A 27,485-nucleotide genomic window follows, 5' to 3' on the forward strand; every position below is an offset into this window, starting at 1 on the left:
CCCGAAAGCCAAAAATACAAGTAAGGTTGGCTTTTCTGTAGCTATGTTTGTGGCTTTACAGCAGACTTTATGGAGCTGAACTTACTTTGATCATGAGGGACTGATGCTAGCGGATCGTTTCACCAAATAGACTCACTCTGTGACTTCTGGAGAAAGGTCGTTGGTGGACTGTTGCGGGGTAGTTAAGAGCGCCGGCTCTTATCAAGTGATCACAATGTGCATTGTCAGGAAGGGGACAAATTGAAGTCACATGACACTCGTGAAGATGCCCTGAGAAGGTCACAACATCACTCCTGTGATATTCCTGCCAAAGATCCATAACCTGAATATAATCATGGGGACACATCAGACAAACCCAAATAAAGGGACATTCTACAAAAGTATAATCTTAATGAGTACCAAGGTCATGAAAGTTAAAGAAAGACCCCGGAACTGTTCCAGACTGAAGATGACTAAAGCGACATGACAATTAAATGCAATGCATGATTCTCAACTGGATCTTTTTGCTATGAAGGAAGTTAGTGGCACAACTGGAAAAATTTAAATGGAGTCTAGGATTCTATGGTAATGATGTGTCCGTGTTAATTTCCTGATTTTAATAGTTGTCTGTTAGTTACATCAGAGGATGTCCTCATTTAGTGGAAATACTAAAGTATTTGGGGGTGATATGGCATCAGGTGGGCAATGTAATCTCAAATGATTAAGGGGGAAATGTTTCTGTATGTACTTATAACATTTTTGCAATTTTTTTTTTTAAATTAAGGCTCTGGAGTAAAAACTCAAGGATCCAAATATCCATTCTACTGCTTGCTAGATGTAAGACGTGGGGCATGTTGCTTTACCTCTCTGCACTTCAGATTTTCCATCTATAAATTGGAATGATGTTTTATCCCCAGTCTACAAATTGGGGAGAGTGGCAGCGTTGCTCTAAGAGAGTTGTTTTCAGAACAACAATAACAAGGACTAGTTAATGCATGTAAATCTCCTGGCACAGTAAGAGCTTAGTAAATGGTTGTTGCTATTCTCATTTGTAAAACCTGAATGTCATAACCCTGCATGGGAGGTCTCTCAGCCTCAAAGATCAGTGAATGAGGTGTGCCTGTAGTCCCAGCTACTCAAGAGGCTGGGAGTTTGAGACAAGCCCGGGTAACATAGTAAGACCCCCGTCTCAAAAAAAAAAAAATCTATTCAGCAAGGCTGACAAAGCAAACAAACAAACAAAAAGATCAGTGAGTGGTTTCTCAGGATTTCTGGTCTCAAATGCCCAGCCTTTGGAAAAGCAAGGAGAATTTTTCCAAGGCAACCAGAGGATTAGGTTTAGGGTCTCATATCCATCCTGATCTCCTGTCGCTTCCCAGAAAAACCCTCGCTTTGGGAGTTGGGGATATCTAGGCTCATGTCTAGATTCCCAATGAGCTGCTCAGACATGTGGCCTTCCCAGAAGGGGTTGCCAAGCAACGAGGCTCCTGGGAAGGAGTCTGGCGGGGCCCTCTGACACTCATCAGTCCATGTCTTGCCTTTCACAGATGAGGCAATGGTTGGGCCCTGGCAGAGAGGAGGTACCAGCACCGCTCAGCTAGTTTAAGAGCCAGGCCTGGAACCCAGGCCTTCAGACTTCCTTGCAACACCATGCGTAGGGCCCGGCATCATTTCTGTTTATTTATTTGAGCTAATACTTATAAAGTGATTCCTGTGTGTTCAGGGTCACGTGGTCAAATCCTCTACATACATCATCTCTCTGATTCCTCTGCCTTCTAGGGTAGTTTGTGTTGCAACCCCAGATCCCACATTCCTGGCCACCCCTCATGCAGCCCATGCCATACAGCCCAGCTGCCATATTGTCTCCAAAAGATTTGGGGGGAAGAACTCCTTGCTCAGTTACAACTTTAAATAGGTTGGTACCATAGAAACAATCCATAAGTGGCATTTCAAAGCTGATATATTTAAAGACTAGCACATGTACTTTTTCTAGGACAGTGACATTATACAGTTCCACATGGCTTATTCTTATTTTGAATTTTGTCACAAAGATATATATGGTGTCCTGAACTTGGCAGCATTGAAAAACCAGATCAGCTGAGATTAGCAAATTTGATTTCCCTCTGAATGCTTCTTACAGATGGTTTCTACCCTACTTATCTTTCAAAAATTCGTGAAGACTCTGTCCTTATATAAAAAGCTGGGACATGAGGTTCCACAGGCCTGGGACATTATCTGTAAATCAAGTATCTTCAAAAGCACACAGATAAGGGAGGATCCACAAACTTCATCATTCATTAATTCATTTACTTATTAAAAAATATTTAATATGCACCTATATATATAATCTAGCATCTTGAAACAATAAACATCATCTCACACAATTTCTTGGGTAGGAATTCAAGAGTGGCTTAGCTGGGTGATTATGACTCAGAATCTCTCGTGGCATTGCAGACAAGCTGTCAGCTGGGACTGCACTAATCTGAAGGTTTGACTGGGCCGGATAACCAACTTCCAAGGTATTTCTCCCATTTGGCTGGCGAACTGGTGCTGATTGTTGGCAGGTCTCAGTTCCTTGCCATGTAAACCTCCACACAGGGCTGCTGAGTGCCCTCATGACATAGTGGCTGGCTTCCTTCAGAAGGAGTGAACCAAGAGAGAGCAAGGCCGAAGCCACAAGATCTCTTCTGACCTAGTCTTGGAAGTCACGCACTGTCATTTCTGCAATATCTTATTGGTTATGCAGTCAGCCCTATTTAGGGTTGCCAGATGCAGCAAATAAAAATACAGGATGCCTAATTCAATTTGAATTTCAGATAAAATGCTGAGTGATATTTTAGTATAATATCATGCAATATTGTAAAATTCTAAAAGCATTCATGTTTTATCTGAAATTCACATTTAACCATCATCCTATATTTAATCTGGCATCCTAGCCCTGTTCAGTGTAGAAAGGAACAATGTACCAAAGCGGATATGGATACCAGGAGGCAGGGTTCACTGGGGGCGATCTTGGAAGCTGGTGACCACACCTATATGATATGCTTGGCATGGCAGGGTATGGAGACAGGAGGTGAACAATGAAAAATAATGGTTCCTACATTCATGGAGTTTACAGCCTACTGAGTAAGATCCACTCGCAGGCACATAAATATAAAACATTAACTATGATAAAGTACTTAAGAGAGAAATACCTGGTGCTTGGGGCAGGAATGGGGTCCTCATCAGAACAGCCACTTTTGTTTTAAAGATTGAGCTTTAACATGTGACTTGATTGGTGTGTATGGATATACACAGGGTATATTGAAGGTCATGTTGCTAAAAGAAGGAAACAAAACCCTGAAATGCTTGACTTGGAACCTTATCAAAAACCATCAACGCACAAATGAATGCATGTAAAAATGGTGAAAACTGAATAAGGTCTGTAATAGTATGTTACTAATGTCATTTTCCTGGCTTTGCTACTGTGCTACAATTGTGTAAGACGCCAGCACTGGATGAAGCTGGGTGAAGGATATGTGGAACTCTTTGCACCAGTTTTGCAACTTCATACGAGTCTATAGTTATTTTTTAAAAAGTTAATGAACAACTCATTTAAAAAAAAACCCAAAATAATAGCTGTTACCATGGAAACAGGATTAGATCAGGATAATCCTGACTTGTGAGAGGACTTAAGCCCGAGAAAGGCCTGGTGGGTGGAGCTCGGGCTTCCATCTGAAGAAATGGAATTCTCTTTGTTAATCATCCCGAGCAGTGTTCACTCAGAACAGAGAATGAGGCAGACGTTGAGGACAGCAGTAAGAGGGGTCCTCCCGGTTCTGGGCCCAGATGTGGGGTTTGGAGAGGCCCAGAACACCTCCACTGGTAGGAGGAGTTGTCCCTGATCCCAAGTCAGAGGCTGGGGAAACCCTCAAAGAAGCCTGGGTTGTTCAATGACCTCAGGGGCTCCAAATCACTGTAATTTAAATAGTAAGGGAAAGATATGTCCTCATTTTGTACCCTGAAATTAAGAAAGGGAACATTTTGGTGACATTGGCATAGCCCAGAGATCTGAAAGTCATTTGATAACCCACCATGACTGGTAAACTGAGGCTGATGAATTGTTTTTCATGACGATTTGGCTGATTGTATTTTTGAAAGACGGCCACAAGTGTCTGCCACGCCACACGCTCTCCTGCAGTGTGACCTTGCCACTCCACCACCAGTCTGTTTCTCCACTCTCTTGATCGTGGGAGACCCCAATGGCTACTTGGACCAACTGAAGTGGAAGTGACACTATGCCAGTTTCAGGCATATGCCTTAACCAACTGGCAGTTCCTCTACTTCCTGCCTTTTATAATATTTGCTCGGGGAAGCCAGTACCACGTACGAAGTTGGACCACCTTGAGACTGCCATGTTGTGAGGAAGCCCAAGCTAGCCACGCGAAGAGACTACATGGGCAGAAATGCCCACTAAGCCTCTAGTTGCTCCATCCAGCCCAGCCCAGGCATCAGACACGTGAATGAAGACACCTTCAGTTACCATCTGACCAGAGACCCACCCAGCTCACTCCAGCTAACTCCCAGACCTGAGAGATTGAACAACAGATTAAGTCACCCAGTTTGGGGCCGGTTGGTATGCAGCAGGAGATGAGTAGAACGATGAATGTCTGAGACAGGATATCCTCTGCTACCCACTGACTGGTGACCATGAGCTTCCCGAGCTCATATTTTTATCAGCTGTCTATGCCTTACTCTGAAAGAGTGGGGGATTTACCCTTTGGCCAGACACAGGTAAGAGATTTTTTTTTTAACGGAAAATTGCCAAGCCCTTTGGAGGCCCTGATGGCTCAGCCAGCCTGGCAGCTGTTGATGGGGATGGAGGTCTGTGTTCAGTCCATTTCACGTGCAGAAGACTGTCCCACGGCCATAGGCCACGACTACAGCCGCCGCCCTCAGATGGATACACATACATTCGGATGAGAGGACATGGATTGTTCCTCACAACCCACCCCTTATTTCAGAATTGTAGTAATAATCATTACAGCTACCACTTATTAAGCCTTCACCATGGGATATAAGCTTTCATTGCTTAGCTTCACTAAACTAGATAATGTGTTTGCTTATCTCATTGATTTCTCTTAACCATCCCAAGAGGTTAGTATGGTCCTTATCCATTTATCCCCATTCTACAGCAGAGGAAAACTGAGGCTCAGAGAAGTGGAATCACTTGCTCATGGTTACCCAGCTGGTAAGTGGCAGAGCTAGGATGTGACTTTAGTTCTGACGCCAAAGCTGATTCTGTATTAAAATAGCACCAAGTAACATACTGATTACATGTTTTCACCTGTGGCCAATTCAGGAATCCAGAGATGATGCCTGCTGCTCAAACTAGACAGGGGATGGGCCAGAGTACAGGGATGGCTGACTCGCTGCTCCAAGGCACCCCCAACAAAGGCTCTGGAACAAGGCTCTGGTTTCACACTGAGGTCAAACTTCTGCCCAAATCAGGGTACTATGTGTTGAACCTATCAAAAAAGTTAGTATGTATGCCTTTCACCTCCGCACTTCTACGTCGCATTTTGCAGAGACGCATACAGCTGCACCAAGAGGTGTGCACAGGAACACCCACTGTAGCTTTGCTGGTAGTGGTGACAACCGGAAGTGGCCTAAGGGCCCAGCAAAAGTAGGATGCTCAAGAAAAGATGGTTTGCTCACTGCTGGTAGAAGGGGCGGTCAGATCTGCATGTGTTTACATCGAAAACCCTCTGGGACAAATTTGTTAAATTACATTTTAGAATAACCCATTCAGCATGGTATTTGTTTTGTTTTGTTTTTGTTTTTGAGACAGGGTCTTTACTCTGTCACCTAGAGTGCAGTAGCATCATCGTAGCTCACTGCAACCTCAAACTCCTGGGCTCCAGCGATCCTCCTGCCTCAGTTTCCTGAGTAGCTGGGACTACAGGTGCGCACCATCACACCCGGCTAATTTGGTTTTTGGTTTTTGGAGAGACAGCGTCTCACTATGTTGCTCAGGCTGGTCTCGACCTTCTGGCCTCAAGCAGTCCTCCCACCTTGGCCTCCCAAAATGCTGGGATTATAGACATGAGCCACCATGCCCAGCCCAGAGTGGTGTTTATTTATGCATCTTTAAGAAATATTTAAGCATATATTTATATGTATGGAAATTCATAGGGAAAGTCTGGAAGCCTCTGTGCCAAACAGATAACGGTAGCATTCCCCTTAGGGAAGGAAGATGTTGGGAAGTACAAATCAGGCCTCTTGCATCTTACTATAAATTCTTCTGATTGTTTCATATTTTATAACACATTCATGTAGTACTCAAAATAAACATCTTTTCAGATCAAATCAGGGAAAGTGAAGTGGGAGGGGGATTCTGAGACTATTTTGTTTTTTGGGGGACAAGACCCAATGCCACTGCCTAGGGGGCTGGAAACAGAATCTGTTCCTTCCTTTCTCTCCTAACATTTTTGTTCTTTCAGTGCTTTCTCAGGCAGTTGTGTGACTACCCAGGGTCTTTATGGATGGTCACACGACTTCTCATAAAAGGTGGAACTCCTGGAACCAAGATATAAATGTTTTGTTTTGTTTTGTTTTTGGATGGGGAGGGGATGCACAGCTGTGACCAGACTGTCAAAGAAACAGCACCACCCTTAGCAAACCGAGCAGCAGGCTGACGAATGACCGCTGAGTGAATGAACAAAAGGGATCTCACTCCTTCCAAAGCCTAATGATAACCACTGCAGTCTTAAGTCGAGGAGAGACAAGAGCCGCCTCGTACTGATGGCTCATCGGATCCCAAGCATCATTGCCAATGTCACCTATTAGTGGTTCCCAATAAACTTGTGAAGTTTTAACTTCCCCATTTCACACATGAAGAGATGAAGTGTTCTGGGCCCTGCTGGTCCCTCAGCATTTGGAGACTGTGTGGCAAAGGGTTAACTCAGCAGGCTTGGAGTGTCCAAACCCTGTACGTTTCCAAGAAAGAACTAGTCTTCATAGGCTCCTGGAAGATAAACTCTAAGCCCTTGGAATATGCGCCCTAACAGGGTGTCTTTACACACCCAGGGGCTTGGGCCACACCAGGCCAGACAGTTTGTGCTAATAACGTGATGATCTATGGTGGAGACCTTGGGCCACACTGTGTCATTCTGACCTCTGGAGGGGCTGCTGATTGAGTAACTAAGGTCATTCATGTGGGTGCCCCATGCCTATGTGACTGACCTCCAAAAAAAACCTGGACAGCAAGGCCAGGATGAGCTTCCTGGCTGGCAATACTATGTACGTGTCGTCACACACTGTTGCTGGGAGACTTAATTAAGCACACCCGTAAGAGTCCACTGGGACAGCACAACTGGCAACTTGAGGCTGGTCTCTCCTGGACTTCGCTCTATGCACCTTTTTCTTTTGCTGATTTTATAACCTGTATCCTTTTGCCGTAATAAACCATTAACTGTGAGGACTGCAGCCCTTCTGAGTCCTTCTAGACAATCACTGAAAATGAGGGTGGCCTTGGGGACTGCTGACACACTCAGCTGTGCCTTGCATGGACCTACATTCTCCAGCTTTTGCTTGTCACCACTCTACCTGGCAAAGTTCAATATGAAAAACAACCAAAAAACCCTATTCACACCAGGAAAGTAAGGCAGAGATGAATGAGCCCCCTGTTCACTTTATTCAAATTCACATATTTCTTTTCTCTGTGAAACTGAGTAGAACTGAGGAGGAATCAAAGAAAGCCTCATATATTAAATTCTTAAATAGATTCTTTGAATTCAAAGTAAGGGTCAACAGGAGAGGCACAGGTTGTGGGCCTTGTCCCAGCAAACAAAGCCACCGAGGCAGTCCTGCAAATTAAGGAGGATGGCAGATCCCATTTCTTAAAAAAAAAGTTCTCGAGGGGAAAAATATAAAATACCTAAGTTTCAAAAGCTGGACTACTTCCATACTCTTTTCTCTCTACCCTAGACTGTCCACCGATAGAGAGTTTCAAGGTATGTTTTCAATGATTCAACTTTTGCAAACATATGCAAATACATTCCTCATTAGCAGTCCTGTTTTGGCAATTAATTGCAAGCAATATGCTTGGATTAGAGGTCCGATTTCCATTCGAATGTGGTTTCTTCTCTTCCTGGCAACAAAGCCATGTGCAGAGATCTGAAAGAGGGAGAAGGCTGCGTTAGGCCCGAGTAACAATTCTGAAATAGATCTTTTATATTTATACGTGTGATTGCAGAACGTATGGTCTTCATCCATTCCCATAAGCACGTAAGGTTTTATGCGTGCATCCCAGATGGCCAGAGAGAATTTAAATTTAAAAATGTTTCTTGGGTTCTTACCCACATCTCAATTTGCATCCACTTGACCTCAAAGATATACTTTTCTTATTTATAGAGAGCAAATGGCCATGATTGTGTGAGAAGTAACCAGTGAGTGTTTGGAGGCGAGGGAAGGATTAGCGCTCGTTCGAGGCCAAGTTTGTATCAGGGAGCAGCAACACATTGACTGCCGTGCTAGAAAAAAAACATTTTTTTCCTTGGGGCCATGGTGTTTTGTTATGAAAATAGAATAAAAACTTTGAAAACAAAATGATCCTTTCTAATTTAATGAAAAATCTGTATTTTGTATTGTTTTCTGTGTGTGCAAGTTATATGCAACTTGAAAACTAGTTCACGTGGCTCCCAAGGTGAAGAGACGTGTGAGTTACATATGCTTCACGAAGCCCTGGGCTCAAAACTAGTGTGAGTTAAATCCAACTCCCATGGCAGTTAATGGGTTAAACGATAACATGAGGCATAAATCTGCTTTTATCAACAAGGATTCTACCAGAAAGCTGGCGAGGGGAATAGAGCTAGGGTGAAACAGAAACACGAGAAAGGCTGATTTCAAGGTGAGGGTTCTTTTCTCCGGAATTAAATAGAACTTTGGGATCTTAGTGCAAGTGAAGATGGGAACCCCGACAACGACAGGGCCCTAGCGCTCCCCGGCTCGCAGGCTGGTGCAAAGTGAATTTAAAGCAAAAACTAAATATGCTGATTATTTCAAAAGAGATAAAGAAGCTAAAAATAAGAGTCCAGGCTAGAAGCTCAGTTTCAACAGAAAGAAAATAGCAGAGAAAGTGCAAGTTTGGTTTTGCCCTTGAACCTGGTCAGAGAGGCAGGGGACATAAGGAAGTGAGCTCACTCATGGAGCCTTAACTCCAGTGCCCAAGCCCACGCTGCGGGCCCAGCACTCTACCGTTCCCAGGCATCCCCGCCTGGGCCAGCTCACGGCATCTCATGACCACCCCGGGAGGTGGGCACTGATGAATCTGCATCCTCCAGACGTGGAAAACGGAGGCTGAGAGATGTTAAACCTGGAGAGTTCTTAAATCTCTGAAGTGCAAAGTCTCTTTCCCTACCCCACAGGAAAATATAGATGGAGAAATATAGACTTAAAATTGTTCACTAAACGCAAACTCTGGGGGAAGATGACTTTTGGGGGGAAATTGTGCCACTTCGTGGCTATGCAGCCTCAGGCAAGTCAAAGCCCTTGTCTGTGCTGTGGTTTTCCCTTCTGTAAAATGGGAGAATCGTGTCACCTGCTCCCCAAGGACACTGAGGGTTACATGAGTCACAAACAAGGAGTCCTTGGCCCAATGCCATGGAGGTTATTCTTAGAACAGAACCATCTGCGACTATTATTAGAACGTTAATTGCTTTGGGCCAAAGCTAACGCTGTTTATAGAAGCCAGACCGGCAGACAGCATTCTGTGCAAAAATGGTTCCAGAATCACTCCCCATCATAGTGGTCCTTCCTGTCCCCTCCCCGGTGCCAGGCAAACTTTTTTCTGGTTGGTTCTGCATCCATCCCTGCCATTGTCCTTGATCCAGAGCTAGGTGACTAAGCCTTGATTCTATAAATAGCTCTCCCGGCCTGTCGCCATGGAAACCTGATGGGGCTGGGGCAGCCCACCCCCGTGGCCACTTGTCCCCAGGGAAGCTCTGGAAGGGCAAGCCTTTCAGAAAATCGGCTCCTGGGCCTCGAAGCAGCGGGAGCCCCCAGTGAGGTCCAGGGGCCCACGTACCTGGAAATCACGAGCTTCCTAAGGGGGAGGAGGTGCCGTTCCGGTTCACCTGCAGGAAGACACACACAGAGGAAGGGGTCAAGGCCAGCCGGGGATGCCTCGCTGCCCTGAGCTTCAGCCTCGGCATCCCTGCGTCACGCACACACTCATTCGTCAGTATTTACTGTGCACCTACTATGCGCCTGGTGCTGGGAAGTTGCCACGAGCATGACAGAGCCAGCCCTGTGCTCACGGAGCTTACATTCTAGCTGGGGAGAGAGCCTGTTCACGACGGGCTGATACGAGTGACAGGTGCTGGCACTACTGCAGACACCAGTCAGGAGGGGACTCCACAAGGTGACGTTTAAGCTGTGGCGTAATAAAAAATAGGTATTTGGCCTTTGTCCCCAGGTCCTGGCACACAGCTCCTTAAAACCCTTGAGATGTATGCTAGTGGCACTAGGGGTGGGGGGCCTGGATAGCTGCAGATGGGGGCTGGTTACCTACACGACCAAGGCATGATTAGAGGGCTGGAACTTTCAGCTACATCCTCAGCCTACCAGGAGGAGCGAGGGGCTGGAGATCGAGCTAACCACCAACGACTGGTGATTTAATCAATCACACTCGCATAATGAGACCTCCATTAAAGCCTCGAAATGACAGGGTTTGAAGAGAGGGCTGGGGACCACACTGAGATGCTGGGAGGATGGCACACCCAGAGAGGGCATGGAAGCTTCGTGACCCATCCCCCATGCCTCACCCTATGCCTCTCTTCCCTTTGGTTTTTCCTAAGTTGTATTCTTTGTAATAAACAGGTAATCGTAAGCAAAGTGTTTTCCGGAGTCCTGTGAATTATTCTAGTAAATTATCAAACTGGGGGTGGGGGCCGGACCTCCAAATCTGTAGTCGGCTGGACAGAGGCACAGGTAGCCCGGGTCCCCCACTGCAGCTGGTATTTGAAGGGGAACGATCCTGTGGGACTGAGCCCTTAACCTGTGGGGGCTGATGCTAACTCCAGGAGTTAGTGTCCGAATGGAATTGGGTTGTTGAGCATCCAGTTGGTGCTCGGATAATCAGAGAACTGGTCGCTGGTGTTGGAAAACACTGTAAGCCAATAGCTGAAGGATGAACACTAGGTCAGCCATGCAAAGATCTGGGTAGAAGAACATTCCTGGCAGAGGGAACATCAAAGATCTGCAAGCAGGGAGGGTAGCTGGAACCTACGAAGTGCGTGTACATTTTTGCATCCATTGCAATTTTAATGGATGAGATACTTTGTTTGGTTTTCTTAATAGTTTTCCTCCTTTGAGTTTCACTGGCACCGTTTTGGATGGCTACCTGGTGTTTCATGGCATGCACGTGCTACTGTTTACTTAATGGCTTCTCTAAGACTGTTTCCAGGCATTTTTTTTTTTTTTTGAGACAGGGTCTTGCTCTGTCCCCCCAGCCAAGAGTGCAGTGGCATGATCATAGTGCTCACTGTAACCTCAAACTTCTGGGTTTAAGAGATCCTCCTGCCTCAGCCTCCCTAGTAGCTGGGACTACAGGCACAAGCCACCATGCTTGGCTAATTTTTTTAGATTTTGTAGAGATAGGGTCTTGCTATGTTGCTCAGGCTGGTCTTGAACTCCTGGTCTCAAGCAATCCTCCCACCTCAGCCTCCCAAAGTGTTGGGATTACATGCATGAGCCAGCAGCCACCACACCTGGGCTTTGCAATATCTGGAATAATGTCAGCTAGGATAGCGGGACAGGGGAAGGTGTAAAGCAGGAGCTTGACACAATTTATTTGCAGGGCAGCCCTCTGGAGGGTAGGGGTGGCTTATGATGACAGACACACGCCATCCTTCGCATTTTACTCCTAATAGCAGCAAAAACCAGTCCTAGTCCAGCCAGACATCCCGTGTGTGCTGTACCCGCAGGGGAGTGGAAACCGGTCCAACCCTTTTGTAAAACACTTGTGGATCAAGAATATTCAAAAGATCCGGACCTTTCCACCCACTGATTCCACTTCTTAAAAAACGTATTCTAAGGAAATGACTCAACAGAGCACCCTTACTCCATGGGAGAGAGGCAGAACCAGGATGCTGCGTACATGACGTCAGTGAGGATACTGCAAAAATTGGAAACGATCTTAGGGAGGCAGTTAAGTGAATGGTGGCACATGCTGCACCCCACGGAACACTGCAAAGCCCGTGAAACCCCAAAGATGGAAAAATATTAAGAAAGCAAAACAAAGCGGCTCATACAATGGAACTGTAACATATGCGAAATTGCATATTCAGGTGAGCAAAAAAAAAAAAAAGGCAGCATGCAAAAATGAAGAGATTCAGATGGTGGACAATTCCCCTCACCCCCACTTCTGTTTGTTGTTCTTGTGACATCATCTTTTTGGTTAAAAAAGTAATAGATTAGTGCTCACTAATCCTGGCAATATTTTTAGATACACAGTGGCCAGAGGGGGGTCTCTGATCACATCACACACCCTCCCCCACACACCCCTCGTCTGATCATTCACTAGAACAACTCACAGGGCTTAGGAAAAACACTTCGCTTTGCGGAGTGAAGTCCTCCCCAAACAACTGGGAAGTGCTGGAAAGCTGCGGTCCCTGGCTCTCAGACCTCACCAGTCTGATCATTAAGGAGGACTGGGGACCGCCATGGGGTGGCCCACCCTTTATTCTGTCAAATTAAACACGTGTCCAGACTCATACTACTATTAATCATTTTAGTGCCATCCCTTCATTTAAAAGGGGCACTTTAACACCAGAAGGAGGCTGGCTACAATGTTGGTAAAGGGGCAGCCCATGCCATGTGTCAAGGCCCCCCCTCTACTGACAATGACATGGAACAGGGACCACTGCCGCGGACAGAGAGGAGATGCGTGGGAGGTGACACACGTGGGCGTGCCAGAGTATGTGTGTGTCCACATTCGCACACGTACAAGCATCACATGACCCTCGTGTTTCTAGTTTCTGGTACACTGATGAGAATTTTACACTGGGCTGTTGTTTAGAAACTGCTGCTTTAAATAAAACTGAATGAAAGGCTAGAGACAGAAAGCTCAAGCGGTAAGTCCCCATGAAGTCCCTCCAGCTGCATTCGAGCCAGAGGACAAGGTGGCAGGCTTCTCCCGCAGACGCTTAGAGACCCTGTGGCCCAACTGCCACTCCCCTTTTTAGGGTGGGAAAACTGCCAGCCAGAGTGGAGAAGCAAGTGTCTGAGCGCATACAGCAAGCTGGTGCTACAGCCCGAGAAAAACAGGATTCTCCTTGGAGTTTCTAACCTGAAAATATCCTTTCAGATTGGCTGGTGTTTTGTAGTCCCCATTCAAGACCTGGGCAACAGAAAAGAAATGCCAATGTTACAGAAATAACTGAAAAATGAAATTGAGTTCATCTCAACACACACACCCATCCACACGTCCATCCCTCCAACAAACGTACCAGGCTCTCATTCCAGGCATTATTCCAAGTACTTAGCGGTACAACGTTAAACAGAAAATTGAAATTCTTGTTCTCCTAGAGCTTCTGTTCTAGAGAGGGCACCAGACAATACACGAGTGACAATAAACACAAATAAACAAGGACATATCAAACCATGGGAAGTGTTATGAAGAAAGTACCCCAGAGGGACTCTCAATGAATGAACGTATCTTCGCGGTGACAGCAAAGCCACTGGAAAGATCGAACTGGGTGTCTGGCACTTCCAAGACTTGTGGAATCCCCCAGAGAGGAAACCTCCTTGGAAGAAAACTGGAAACATCTTTGGTGTTAAACACACCGATGAAAAAGCTCTGAAGAGTTGATCTTAACCACCAGTGCTCATTAGAGCTGTTTATAAAATATACAAAGTCAGGCCTTATTCTGGCAGCTTCTGACCCATAGTCAGGGACAAACCAGGGACTTCCACCTTTTAAAGAGACCCCAGGGAGCCAGTGCTGGGCCCCTGGCTGAGAAGAGTGGGGTAAGGAGTCCCCCCCCAAGTCCAGCGGTGGTCCCCATCCAGCCCCAGCTGCTGCTCCGGAGAAGCACCTGGCGGGGTGGGGGCTGGATTTCGAGATCATTGCCATCTTCTTCTTTTTAATCCAGTTAATTAATTTTGTATTGTGATAACATATATACAGAAAAACATATAAAACATGTAAGTAGAGTTTATAGAATAATAATGACTGTTACTACTAAGGAATAAAAATAATGTTTATAATAAAATAATAAAAATAAATCACGTCCAGGTTGCAAGTGTCTATGCTATCAACATAGCCCGGGTATGTGCATCGGATCTCTGAGTATTTCCGTAAACAAACGTCTGCAAAATCAACTGGTGTCCCTGGAAAGAGGAACGCGTGAGACCCACGGACAGGCTTCCACCTCAATTACAGGGCAGGGCCCTCGAAGCACAGTGTGAGTAAATTCTCTTTGTCGACAAGCGAGAGTAGTGAGTGTCGGAGAGGCACCGAGGACTCAGCACCAAAGGGAGACTTCCTCCCTGAGCCGAGAAGAATTAAAGGAGAACTGAGAGAGGAATAACTTTGTTCCGCTGTGACTCAGTACAAGAACCGTTTCCTTTCTAAAATTGGCACGTGTTCAGAAACGCTGAGCTGAGCTTAAATTAAGACTTTGCGTCCCAATGATGTAAGGGCTAGCAGGGCTCTTCCTCGGGCCTGGATCCCATTGTCAGATATTTTAATTAACCATAACGAAGTCAGAACACAGCCCCCAAAGTAAACTAGAAGCTGTGACCACAATGCAGAAATAAGGCCATGAACTTGTTAACTGTTCTTTTACCCAGTGAGTATGAGCCTACTTTAACACTTCAAAAACATTTTGTTAAATGTCATTTCCCCTGATGACCTTAACTAGGGAGAACTTAAACAGTAATTCAGACAACCCTAGGCTCACGTTTGTCTGAGAAATCAACAGTGAACCGTACGGGATGATACAGGGACCAATTATTTATTTATGTTCACTCTCAACGAACACTTGAGGTGCTTTACAGATAAACAAACAAACAAATAGCCAAGGAAATAGTGGAAAAAAAGTAAATGAGAGCAGGGAATAAGATAAAATTAGTGCACAACTGGGCCTGCTGCTAAAGTATGAGACAGGCTACCAGTTGGCTTTGAGCCTCCTTGCAGCCCAAGCAAAAATGGAAAGACATGCAGTCATACAATTCACAGTGTTCATCAGACAGAAACAAGCCAGATGCTCAGGAACCAGGAGACGAGGTGTTTTCTCGGGTGGCTGCAGCTTCCGCTCCTGCCAAAGCCCTGAGGACACATTTCCCCGAGTACACGCGCACACTCACCCGGTGTGTGTTGTTGATGACCATGGGGTCGGGGTTGCCGTAGTTGGGTGGGTTTGCATAGGGGTCATAGCCGAGCCGAGCAAGCATGGGGGCGATCTGGGCCATGTCCCGCACCACGTCCCCAGGGATGTGGCCAATCCATTTGGTGAGTGCTTCCAGGTTCACAGGCTTGATGACCTGGTCCGTGGACCGCTCAATCCTGAGGAGGGAGGACAGGCGGGATGGGTCAGGGCAGACCCGGATAGCACCTGGGTGGGTTCCTGCTCAGCCATTCTGGGGCACCAGGGAAGGCTGGGGACACCTGGCCTCTGCCCAGCTCTGCCCCCATCACCTGTGAGACCGCAGCAAGTCATTCTGCCTCATCACACGTCCTCAGTACAAGGGGGATAAGAGCATGTGGTGGGAAGTCACAAGAGGGTGACAGCAGGACACACTGCTGGTGCGTGAATTCTGCTTCCTGGACTCCCGTGACTTCTTAAAAAATAACTTTTAATGTGTATGACTAACATGAATTGTTTTTTCCCTTGGGGCAAAAAAAAACTACAAAACGTTAACGGTAACGCTAGAAGTCCCCGTGGTCACCGCTGCCAGTCCATCAGCCTCCTACAGGTACCCAGACTTGGCATTTTGGAGTGCACTCTCTCAATCCTTTTCCTGTAAAGCGGTTACAGGCACTGAGTCCAGGAAGACTCAGGAGCCAGACTGCCTGGGTTCAAGTGCCAGCTGTCCTCATATTGGCTGTGTGACCCTGGGAGAGTTACTTCACCTCTCTGAGCCTCATTTTCCTCATTGATAAATGGGATTGATAATAGTACCCACCTCGCTGGGCTGTTCTGAAGAGTAAATGAGTTAACACAAAGTGCTTAGAGGAGCAGAGAGCACACTGTAAGCTCTCAGTAAGGGTTAGCACGTGCATGTCCGCCCGCATGCGCGCTCTCTCTCCCTGTCCCTCTCTCTCGCACACACGCTTTCAAATAAATATGTTACATGTATTGCCTGCAACTTTTTTTCCCACTCAACCAAACCTCATTCTTTTTTCCAGCTCCGTAGCATTCCTCCATAGAGTATTTTTCCAGTCTCCTAAAGATGGACACTTCGGTTGTTTTCAACTTTTTGCTGTTAAAATGGAACAACTGTCATCTTCCACGTGCTTCCTTCAACGGGCTTACCAAGCCACCTGAATGAATAGCTTACTGATTAGAATTCAGGGGCCTTATAGGATGGGGGCATGGGGAACCCCCAGGATCAAGGGCATATTTCTAGATGCTTCCATCCCAACTAAAAGAAGAGTTGGGGAAAGAGGAATAGAAACAGAAAGAGGTAGCAAAAGGGACAACATGGGTGGGAGTGAAGTGACAAGAACTGGGGAAGGAGAAAGGGCATGGATGGGTGGGTAGAGCATGGATTTGGAATCCATGAACCCAGATTTAAACCTCACCTCTATCCTATGTGCTTGGCTTTGGCCAAAATCCTCGTGCCTCCAAGACTTGGTGGCACAGAAATGAAGGGGACGCATCCCAGAACATGAATGGGTGCAATGCTTGATACATGTCAATAAAACTAGAAATAACCGAAGTGCCTGGTATGTAGGAGCCTGGCAGGGACTGGCCATGGAGGACAGCCCTGTGGCTGGGCTCTCAGGGGTGCCGGGGCCTGGCGAGGACGGGAACATGCAGAGACCACACCCACTGTTCAAGGGCTCTGGGTTCGCAGCGGGATGGCAGCTTCTCCAGAGAGGGCAGGCAGAGAACAAGGGACAGGGGAGGCAGGGAGGGGAAACGAGAGGGGGGATGGGACATGGGGTCCTAGACATGGAGAGCTTAACAGCACATGCGCTGAAGTCCAACAGACCTGGGTTCGAATCCCAGCACCGTGCTTTGGTAGCTGTGTGACCTTAGGCCAGTAACCTCTCTTCTCTGAGATCTAGTTTTTTCATCTGTAAAATGGGGATAAGAGTAGTTCCTATGTCCTTGGGTTGTTTCAGGGATTAAAGCAGATAATATTTGTTGGGGGCTTAACGCAATACTCTCTATATAGTAGACAGTCATTAAATGATAATGATGGTGAGGATAATGAGTATTCCAATAAAAGCAGTAACAACACTAAAATGATTTAATAATAGTAATAATAGCACCTAACATGTATTAACCTATTTGATGTTCACAGGTATCTATAAGGTAGACTGATTATATACCCAAGTTATAGATGAAGAATTCAAAGCACAGAGAGGTTGAGTCACTTGCCCAAGGTCACACAGCTGGGAAGTGGCAGAGCTGGGATTTGAACACAGACAGTCTGGTTCCAGAATCTGTGCTCTTAACCTTTACCCACCATTGCCTTACTGCAAAGCATATTCAAAGTTTGCCGATTCTCTCAGAAAAGAGAGGAGTAATCGTCCCCTACCGCCTCCTTTTTTTTTTTTTAAAATGAAACTGAGGCTCAGAGAGGTACAGTGACCTACCCAAAGCCACACAGCTTAGGAGAGGCAGAGCAGATCTTCCCACCTGGTACCACTGACTCCAAGGCCAAGGGTTTTGGTGGAAGGATGAGGGCTCACTCACTTGGACAGGGAGACGCCACCCGGCTTGCCAATGAGGTCCTCGTGGTGCAGAACGGCGTCACTCCAGTCGATGCCGAGGAAGTCGAGGATGAGCTTGAGGGAGCGGTGGGGGTGCAGCACCAGCTGCTCATAGTACACAGGCAGGCACTTGTCCTTGCCCACCTCCATGCACTGGGCGTACATCACCTCGATGGCCTTGTTCCACTTGATGAGGCAGTCGCGGTAGCTGCTGAGGTCAAAGCCGGCGATGGTGACCTTGCGCGTGATCATGGAGTGCACCGAGGCCCGGCCGTCCCGCACCATCAGCAGGAACTTGGAGTTGGGGAACAGGCGCGACAGGTAGACCGAGGACTTGAGCGTGAAGGGGTCCTTGTTGCAGAGCACGCGCGCCGGCTCGCCGTGCTTGGCGATCACCTCCAGGATGAAGGCCTGCATGGCTGCGTCCAGCACCTCCTCCGTCACGCCCGCCTCGTCCAGCCGCACCTTCTCGCGGCCGGACTTGGACCAGGCCTGGCGCATGGCCAGCACGCGCGGGATGATGCGCGTCTCCTCGCCGCAGCGCACCTCGGGGTGGGCGTCCAGCATGGCGCGCATCAGCGTGGTGCCACTGCGGGGCACGCCGCCCACGAAGATGAGTGGCATGGCCTTGCCGTAGCGGTACTCCACGTGGTCCGCGCCCTCCATCACCAGCTCCTCCTGCTCCGGCCGCATGGCCCCCCAGGGGCTGCGCCGACCCGCCAGCACCGCCCGGCACTCCAGCACCTGCTGCCCCAGCTGCACCGCCAGCACCAGGGCCAGGGCGCAGCCGGCGGCCAGCAGCGCCCTGCGCACGGACAGCCGCATGCCGGGCCGGGGGTGGGGCAGGCCCGGCCTGGGGCCCCGACTCGGCGACTTCAGCGTCAGGCCAGCGGGGGACCTGCCAGGCTCACATCTGGGGAGAGAGGGGTACAGGCACAGTCAGGCAGGGCTGCTTGGGGCCCCAGCTTGGGGCCTTTACAGCACAGACCTGTGAGACAAAGCAGCAAACCTAAGAACCACGTAAGCTCACGCTGCTGGCCGGCAGAATGTCACAAAATCCCCTGCCAGCAGAACTGCGAAGCCCCCGACTGACCCAGTGACCGAGCGCAGCCTTCCAGAAGAATGCGCCGAAGACCACAGGCAGGAGTAAGTACAGGTTCCCACGTTTCTTGGTGAATCGCTGCATTTTTAATAAAGATAAGGTCATGACCCCAGCCCTTGCTTCTTCCTGTAAGTAAAATACTGTCTGACGGGATTAATGATTAGGCCTCTAATCGGTAACCAGACGTAGTCTCACCCCCAAACTTTGATGAGATTTCACCCTAAGGTACCTTCTGGGCACACTTAATGCAACTTCTGAGCACATGCAGAACCTCTGCTATCTGATATATAAGCTGTGGGTGAAACTGCTTTGGAGCAGTTTACAGGAACTTTCTGGAAGACTCTCCCAGGCTGCAATCCTCAGCGAGACTTTGAATAAAACTAACTTTAATTCTTTAAAAGCCTGATTTGTTTCTTTAGTTGACAAAACCCCGATGACAGCAAACGTGACACTGCAGACAGGACTGGCAGAGCACATTTCATAAGCACCTGTCGTGTGCCTGACACTTTGCCTACCTTGGCTCATGGGATCCTCCGGCAGCCTGAGGGGTATAGGCGCTATTATCACCCCAAGGGACTCTAGACTTAGCCAGCATGGATTCAGGGACCTTGGCAGCTTCCGTAATCTCTCAGTGCCTCAGCTATCTCATCTGATAAATGGAGACAGTCATCATTATTACAAAATTTGCTATCAAAATGTGAAAAATAATCACCCACTGGAATGTCAGATTCCAGCCGCACGTCTGTTCCCGGAGGGCAGGGAGTTTTCCCTGCGCTGTCTGTGGCTGTATCCACGCCTCCTGGCCCAGTGCCTGGAACCCAGCAGTTGCTCAAGAAATATTGAAGCAATACGCCTTGGTTGAATGAGCAGGGCCCGGGCAGAGTAAGTGCTATGAAATCATCATTGTCGGGAAAGGAGGAAACCAAGGCACGGAGGGGTTGCTCACAGGTGCCCAGCTGGGAAGCAGTCATGGCGGGGGGTCCAAGATTCGAACCCAGACCAGCCGGCTCTGGCACCTGCTGGGAATTACCGCCCCGCCTCCACAGGAAATGCTTTTTGGAAGAAGGCTCAGCATATCCTCCTCGTCTAGATTTCTTCCAGAATCATCACTCATTCATTTATTCTTCAGTAAATGTTCATTAAGCACTAAAAGGTGCCTGGCACTGTGCTCGGTGCTAGAAACAGGACAGTGAACAAGACGACCAGGATTCTCAGCTCAAGGAGCTTCGGTCCCAGCGAGGGAAGCGAATAACACACAAGGTATGGACAGACGTGATAACTGCTTTCCAGGGAATGAACCAGACACTGTGAGAGCGGTCAAGGAAAGGAAGGGGAGGGTGGTCAGTGAGGGCCTCTTGGAGGAGGTGGCATCCAAGTCAAGACCGGGATAAGAAGGAGCCGGCCATGTGAAGATGTGTGGGAAGGGTGCTCCAGACAGAGGGAACAGAGAGTGCAAAGGGCCTCAGGTAGGAGAGGGTGTAAGGACCCGAGAGGAGGCTGCTGGAGCCAGAGGGGAGAGAGAAAGACAGGGGGTGGGGACACGCAGGTCCTCAAGGACAGGGTAAGAGCTAGGCTTACTCCACAGACAGCCCCTGAGGGCAGGGCCTGCAAGGGTAAGGATGGCGGCAGGGCAGCCAGCCAGGGGGCTCCTGCCAGTGTCCCGGGGAGGCTCCTAGATGCTGGGCCTCTGGACATGACGGGGAACAAGGGGACAACGATGACATAGGAAGTGAATTACGACCCTGAGGATCAGACTTCAATGGCCACTCATCAGGTGAAGGCTTGTTTTGAAAAGCAAGGGCCCACCCAGCCAGCCGCTCCCTCCTCGCCCTTCAAATGACAGACTTGCCCTCCTTCCCAGGTCGCCCCCAGGCCCCCAACTCTGCGAGCTGAGCCCGGTGCAGGCGGCGCAGACTCAGATGCTGCGCGGACACTCGCCCAACTCCAGACCACCCTGGCCCTTCTCTGCTTCCCCCTGCTGTGTGCCTGGGGCTTCGTCTCCCTGCCTGCCCTCCTGCCTCTTTCCAGAATCAAGGGTCTGGGTCTCTGGGCATTCAAGGTAGGCCTGGACTTGAAACCCAGCTCTGCCACGTCCTGGCTGCGTGAGCTCCGTCAAGTCCCCCCCTTAGACAGAGACTAAAATTCTGCCAATTAATCTGATTTCAGTGTCGATGGCCCTCGAGTCTGTTGGGGTTGGTGATATAGATACCCAAAACCAAGGGGAAAGGCCTAGAAGAAGGGCCAGAATAGGGAGAATGTTATCACATCGTCGGTTTTGTTTAATACTCTTCATTCATTTGGCTCCAGCGGCTCAAGTTCAGCAAAGCTCCTGAGTTTTGTGCTTTTACACGTGGCACGCTCGCTCTGTGAAAGCATTTTCCACGCCTCATCCGAGCTCAGAGAGATGAAGCAACCTGCCCAAGGCTGCACAGCCGGAGTGGCAGGCCTTGACTGGACCAGACCAAGGCTCGGCTGTGCCCCAGAAGGTAACGTACAAAGCGGGCAGGTCAGACGTGAGCAGGGGACGGCAGACCTGGAAGATGGCTTGAGAAGAAAAAGCACGGGGACTCGGCAGACAGAGCACGGCTGGGAGCTCACAAAGCAGAAGGCAGTTTCCTGGTCACCCCCTACTACGGGGCCCGGCCCAGGGACCCGGGCCTGCCCGGCACCCCCGCCGCCCTGCCGGACCCTGGCAAGGGAAGTGTCCTGGCATCCTGGCAGTGAGGATGGTGGGTGAGGGCCTCCAGCTTCGAGTTCTGCAGGTTCAAATCCCACTTCTGCCCCTTGCCAGCTGGTGACTTGGAAAAAGGACTTCACCTCTCTGAGCCTCCATTTTTTTCTCCCCCCAAAAAGGAATAATAATAATCTTTTCTCATGGAAGCTAACAGGAGGGTCAAGGAACTCTCGTGTGAGGGGCTGAGCAAGCCCACCAAAAACACTAGCATCGGCGAGATGGGACAACTAGAGGGCTTGGGTGCTGGCTGTGCCTTGAATCTGCGCCATGAGGCTGGGCAAGTCCCCTGTCTGGTTTGGAACTCAGCCCTCTCCACGCTGTCACCAGGAGCAGCATCTTCCTATGACACAAGGAAGAGCAGACCCCCGCTCTCTCTATGCTGCTGGGATCTGGCTTCTGCTAGCACCGGATCTCCAACCCGCTGGCTGAATAGGAAGAAGAAATCCAACCAGAGCAGTCTGCTTAGCCGCCCCATAACGGAGGCTGGGGACACGGAGGTGACCCTGCCGAGGGCTGTCTCTGGGAGAGCCACGAGGGACTCTGGGGGGCCTTCTGGATGCACTTACCTCCCCGGGACACTCTCATCTCGGGGCTCCAGCCCTGGGACCTGCTCACCAAGGCTGTCTGCCGGCAGAGCCCGAGGGAGGCAAAGGAGATACTGCATCAAGCATGGGTGCCTAGAGAGGGGCCGGGCCCCTTCAGAGAGGCAGAGAGGTTTCAGGCTTCCAAGGGCACTTGACAGTGACATCTGGGGGAAGAGCCTCAGTGCTGCTCTGGAGATGCTGCAGCTAGGGCACGAACTTGCCTGTTCCTGCAGCAATGAGCCAGCTCATTTCTCAGGCAGAGTGTTGTGAGCTGAGGGTCTGAGCGAAAGTACTGCTGCCTTAGGGAGGCCCTGGGTCTCTGCCAACAAGGCCTCTCCTTTCCTCTTAGCCTAGGGACCTTGGACTTCAGGAAAAGTAAATATAATAATATGCAACCACCACTGCCACTACCTCACTATCACCATACTGCTGGGTATGGTTGGTTGATCAGGCTGTGCACTGCACAACCCCAAAGGGTACCATATACCGACCTACAATGAACACGGTGTTCCCTGGAGTTGCAGAATGTCCTGCCACCATCACCTAACACTGATCAAAGGCAAGTACCTGGTGTCATTTAAACCCCATTAAGAGGAAAGAATGATGATCCGGATTTTACAGATGAGACAAGAGGAAGAGTAACTGACAGAACCAGTTTCACCATCTACATACATGAGACTCCAATGTCCGGCTCTTAACCACCACAGTACAAGAATGAGGCCGTGTCCATGCGGAGGCCTGGGATGCAGCCAGAACCAGGCTAAAGTGGAAGCAAGGGGATTTTTGTAGCTTGGGGGCAGGACGTATATATCTCAATGCTGTGTCCTTACCATTCAGGGTATCTTTCCCCATTTGACAGATGGGACAGTTGAGGCCCACAAGGAGAAACCATTTTAGAGACTCACACTGAGTGTGAGCCTCAACTTCCCTCCTCTCAGCCTTGTTTCAGGAGGTGGGGATGGTTCGCTCACTCCTCACCTCTCTGCTGTCTTTTCTATTCCGGAAATATCGGCCCGATTAGGACATAGAAACTCAGATGGAGAAGGGGTCCCAGGTGCAGCCACAGTAACCAGCCCTCCCCTAGCCCCCAGCTACAGAATACTCGGGCTGGCACTCCCCGGGCATGGGAGGCCAACGATGTCAGCCCTGCCCTCTTGGAACAAATAAAACCAATTAGGGACCAGGCACTCGAAGCTCTTCCGGAGGCAGCATGGCTTGGGCCCAGCTGCCCTCAGGCGGTCCTTGAAATGCCAGTGAGCGCAAGGGGCCTGCCAGCCGGGCGGCCCCACGGCCCACGAGCCCAGCCTTCCCCCTCCAGAAAACACAGGCCCTTTCAGAGCGGAGGGACGGGGCTGCCAGGGCCGCCAGTCTCGCAGAGCTGCGTGTCCAACATGCAGCCACCGGCCGCACACACGCAGATGCTGAAATTCAACTTAGGCAACACCCAATAAAATCTAAAATTCAGCTTCTCGTTCCCACTGGCCACATTGTAAGTGGCCAGCGGCTACCGTACTGATCTAGCCTGGGGTGGGCAAGCTGTGGCCCTCGGGCCAAATCCCACCCACGGCCTGTTTTTCTATGGCTCTTGAGCTGAGACTGGTTTGTGCATTTTTTCAAGGAAAGAGAGGAAGGGAGGAGGGAGAGGTGAGAGAGGGGAGGCGGCAACAATGACAAAAACCATACTTGCGCCACAAAACCTGAAACATTTATGCGCTGCACATTTACAGAAATTTGCCAACCTCTGTTCCCGTCACTGCAGAACATTCTACTGGACAGCGGTGATTAGAGGACAAACGAGAGGGAGGGGTGGGGGTCAGTGGGCGCTCCTTTTCTTGTAAGAAGAACATCAGTAACAGTGGCTGGCATTTATTAAGCACCACTGTGTATTTAGCACCAAACCAAGGGCTTTCCATGCACTGCCTCGTTTTGTCCCCATCTCAGCCCAATGGTGGCGGTGAGGGTCGCCACGCTCTCCACCGTATTTGGGTGCAGGGTGAGCCTCATGTTGTTGGCCTCCCACGCCCCCGGAGTGCCAGGATGGAGCATTCTGGAGCTTGGGGGCACAATGCAGAATCACCAACTCAGCCAAGCGAACCGGCAAACAGAAACCACAGGTAAGAAAAACAACAAGAAGGAAATGGACTCGGAATGCTACCAGGGGTGGTACCTAGGTGGTGGGTGATATAAATTTTTAGAGACAGAGTCCCCCCCTCCCTCCCTCCCTCTCTCTCTCCCCCCCTCCCCCCGTTGCCTGGGCTACAGTGCACTGATGCAATCATAGCTCACTGCAGCCTCGAACTCCTGGGCTCAAGGGCCCCTCCCTGCCTCAGCCTCCCAAGTACTTGGGATTACAGGAGTAAGCCACTGCGCTCATATTGTCTTTCTATATGATAAAATAATAAAGTGATTATTTTTTTTAATTGTATGCCAGGCATAGTATTGGCCCAGACTGCTTGGGTTCAAATCCCGGCTGCACCAGCTACTAGTTGTGTGACCTTGACAAGTCACTTAACCTCTGTGAGCCTCAGTTTTCTCATCTGTAAAATGGAGCTGATGATACAGATTGAGTATCCCTAATCTGAAAATCCAAAATCCAAAACGTTCCAAATCCAACACTTTTTGAGCGCCAACATGACACTCACAGGAAATGCTCACCGGAACATTTTAGGTTAGGAATGCTGAACTGGTAAGTATAAAATAATGCAAAAATTCTAAAATCCAAAAAAAATCTGAAATTCGCACCACTTCTGGTCTCAAGCGTTTCAGATAAAGGGATATGTGGCCTGTCATACTTCCTAGGAGGGCACTTGAACTTGTCTAGCGCAAACGAGGAACCAGCCTCACAGGAGTGCTGGGAGGTACAGGTAAGTTAGGACGTGTTAGAACAACGCCTGGCCCACAGCCAGTGCTATCTGTGTTGGTGCTTGTTTTTAGCAGAGCCTTCTAAGGTGGGGACTCTCTTCTTTTCTTTCTTTCTTTTTTTCTTTTTCAGACAGACTCTCACTCTGTTGCCCAGGCTAGAGTGCAGTGGCATCATCGTAGCTCACAGCAACCTCAAACTCCTTGGTTTAACCCATCCTCCTACCTCAGCCTCCCAGAGTAGCTGGGACTACCGACACGAGCCATGACGCCCAGCTAATTTTTCTATTTTTTACTAGAGATGGGGTCTCGCTCTTGCTCAGGCTGGTCTCAAACTCCTGAGCTCAAGCGATCCTCCTGCCTGGGCCTCCCAGAGTGCTAGGATCATAGGAGTGAGCCACCGCGCCTGCCCAAGGTGGGGATTTTTATCCCTACTTGATAAGCAAGGAAATTGAAGCTCCGAGAGATGAAGTGATTAACATAAGCCACACAACCAGTAAGAGGAAAAGCCAGTTTCCCAACGTGGCTCTGTCTCTAAGATGCCACGCTTGACAAGGCTCCTAAGACGGGGGCAGTACGATATGACGATATGATGGGAGGGGACTTTGCTCCCTCTTTCTGTTGACTCACCAGCTACCCTGAAGGGAGGGAAGGAGAGAGGACTGCTCAACCTAAGAGATCCCCTTAGATCCAGAATCATTCATTCCACCAATGTTTACTGAACACCTACTATGTGCCGGGTGTGGCTCAAGATACTGGGATCTGTCAAGGGTGACAGACAAAGGTCCTTGCCTTCATGGAGCTGACACTCGAGTGGGGAACAAAGAAACTGGCACGTGAGACGATGACACCACTGATAAATGCTCAGAAAGAAATGCCCACAATGAGAGGTTCAGACACTCCACAGAGGTTACAGAACGGGGTGACATTAACCCTGAGAACACACTGATTTGGGTTCAGATCTACATGACCTTTCTAGATCAGCATCATTTCCCCAAGCTCAGCAGATCACGAGGTTCCCAAGAACGACGTGGTGGGGGTGGGGAGGGGATCTGGAGGCACACAGAGCCGGCTCAGGAGGCGGGTCACTGCACTTACAGAGTGGCCTCGGAGGGGGGCTCAGTGCCCACGTGCCCACGCTCAGCCATCAGCCCTGCAATCCCTCCCTGTGGGAACCGGCTCTCAAACATTCCATTGCCACGGTTACTGCCCACCCAGCCGGGCCACACTGACCACACCACCTCCTGCCCGCCACACCCCAACCCTCCGAGAGAGAGAGAGAGAGAGAGAGAGAGAGAGAGAGAGAGAGAGAGAGAGAGAGAGAGAGAGAGAGGGAGAGAGAGAGAGAGAGAGACAGGGGGCAGCTAGCTCTCTCAGGCCGGGGTCCTGGGAATCAGAGACCTCCGACCCACTCCGGAGGGAAGCCAGCCAAGAAACGCCTGCCAGATTCCAGTGGGATGAGAGGAAGAGAAAACTAATTCTGAGGTTTCGATCGCTGCTTGAGCATTAGAAAGCACGCAGGGTGGTTCAAGAGGGAAGAAGAGCGGGCAGGCTAGCATTCAGCCTGAAAAATATTAGCTCATACTTACAGAGCACTTATTCTATACCAGGTACTGAGCTAAAGGTTTTACATATACCATTGCATTTTGTCCTCACAACAACCCCCGATGACCCCATCTGACCCTCCCTTATTAACCACCCATTGACTGGGGCTCAGAGAGGTAAGGTGACCTGCCCAAGGCCACACAGTTGGTAGGCAGGGCAGCCAGGACGAAACCCCAAGTCTCTCTCTCTCTCTCTCTCTCCCCCCACCCAGAGCCCCTGCTCCTAAATCTGGGATCTCCTCCCTGACTTGCTTTGCATTTTTTACCTAAAACCACCAAAGCAGGCCCCACCCCCCATGTTGTCCCAGCCTCCCCCGCAGAGGCCCAGTTCAGCACTCTATAAGGCACGAGCTGGGGTGGGGACCGATGAGGCCAGGAGGTCACATCCCAGCTCCCCTACTCAGAGCTGTGTGCTGGGTCACTCTGGGGCAGCTCTCTGAGCCTCAGTGTTCTCCTCTGAGAAATGGAAATAACGCCTGGAAAGGAGTGTCGCAGGAACGACGTAACTTCCTGGCACAGAGTCAACCTGCAAAAAATGTAAGCGTTTATTATGCATATTACGATCGCTGTTATTCCGGCACAGGGACAAAGACAGGAAGGAACGTAAACAAACCGAGGAACTTGTGTCCCGCGGGGTGCTCAGGCCTGAGTGCCTTCTTTCCCAGATCTGCTTCCTAACCTGGCGACGACCTGT

At 49.3% G+C, this 27,485-nt stretch overlaps 1 protein-coding gene across 2 annotated transcripts in view; it reads right to left on the minus strand.

Moving 5' to 3' along the window:
* Positions 1–7,631: 7,631 nt before the first annotated feature.
* Positions 7,632–27,485, minus strand: part of TPST2 (tyrosylprotein sulfotransferase 2) — a 44,907-nt gene continuing 25,053 nt past the window's right edge. For both annotated transcript variants that reach the window (XM_045534365.1, XM_045534364.1), the window contains exons 2-6: positions 17,892–18,821; positions 15,331–15,529; positions 13,310–13,360; positions 10,046–10,094; positions 7,632–8,136 (exon numbers count right to left, since the gene is read on the minus strand). In XM_045534365.1, coding sequence (XP_045390321.1) covers positions 10,053–10,094; positions 13,310–13,360; positions 15,331–15,529; positions 17,892–18,733 — 1,134 coding nt within the window. In that variant the 5' untranslated portion in view covers positions 18,734–18,821 and the 3' untranslated portion in view covers positions 7,632–8,136; positions 10,046–10,052. The remainder of the gene's footprint in view (positions 8,137–10,045; positions 10,095–13,309; positions 13,361–15,330; positions 15,530–17,891; positions 18,822–27,485) is intronic.

Source organism: Lemur catta, chromosome 21 (assembly GCF_020740605.2).
Source record: "Lemur catta isolate mLemCat1 chromosome 21, mLemCat1.pri, whole genome shotgun sequence".
Classification (NCBI taxonomy): domain Eukaryota; kingdom Metazoa; phylum Chordata; class Mammalia; order Primates; family Lemuridae; genus Lemur; species Lemur catta.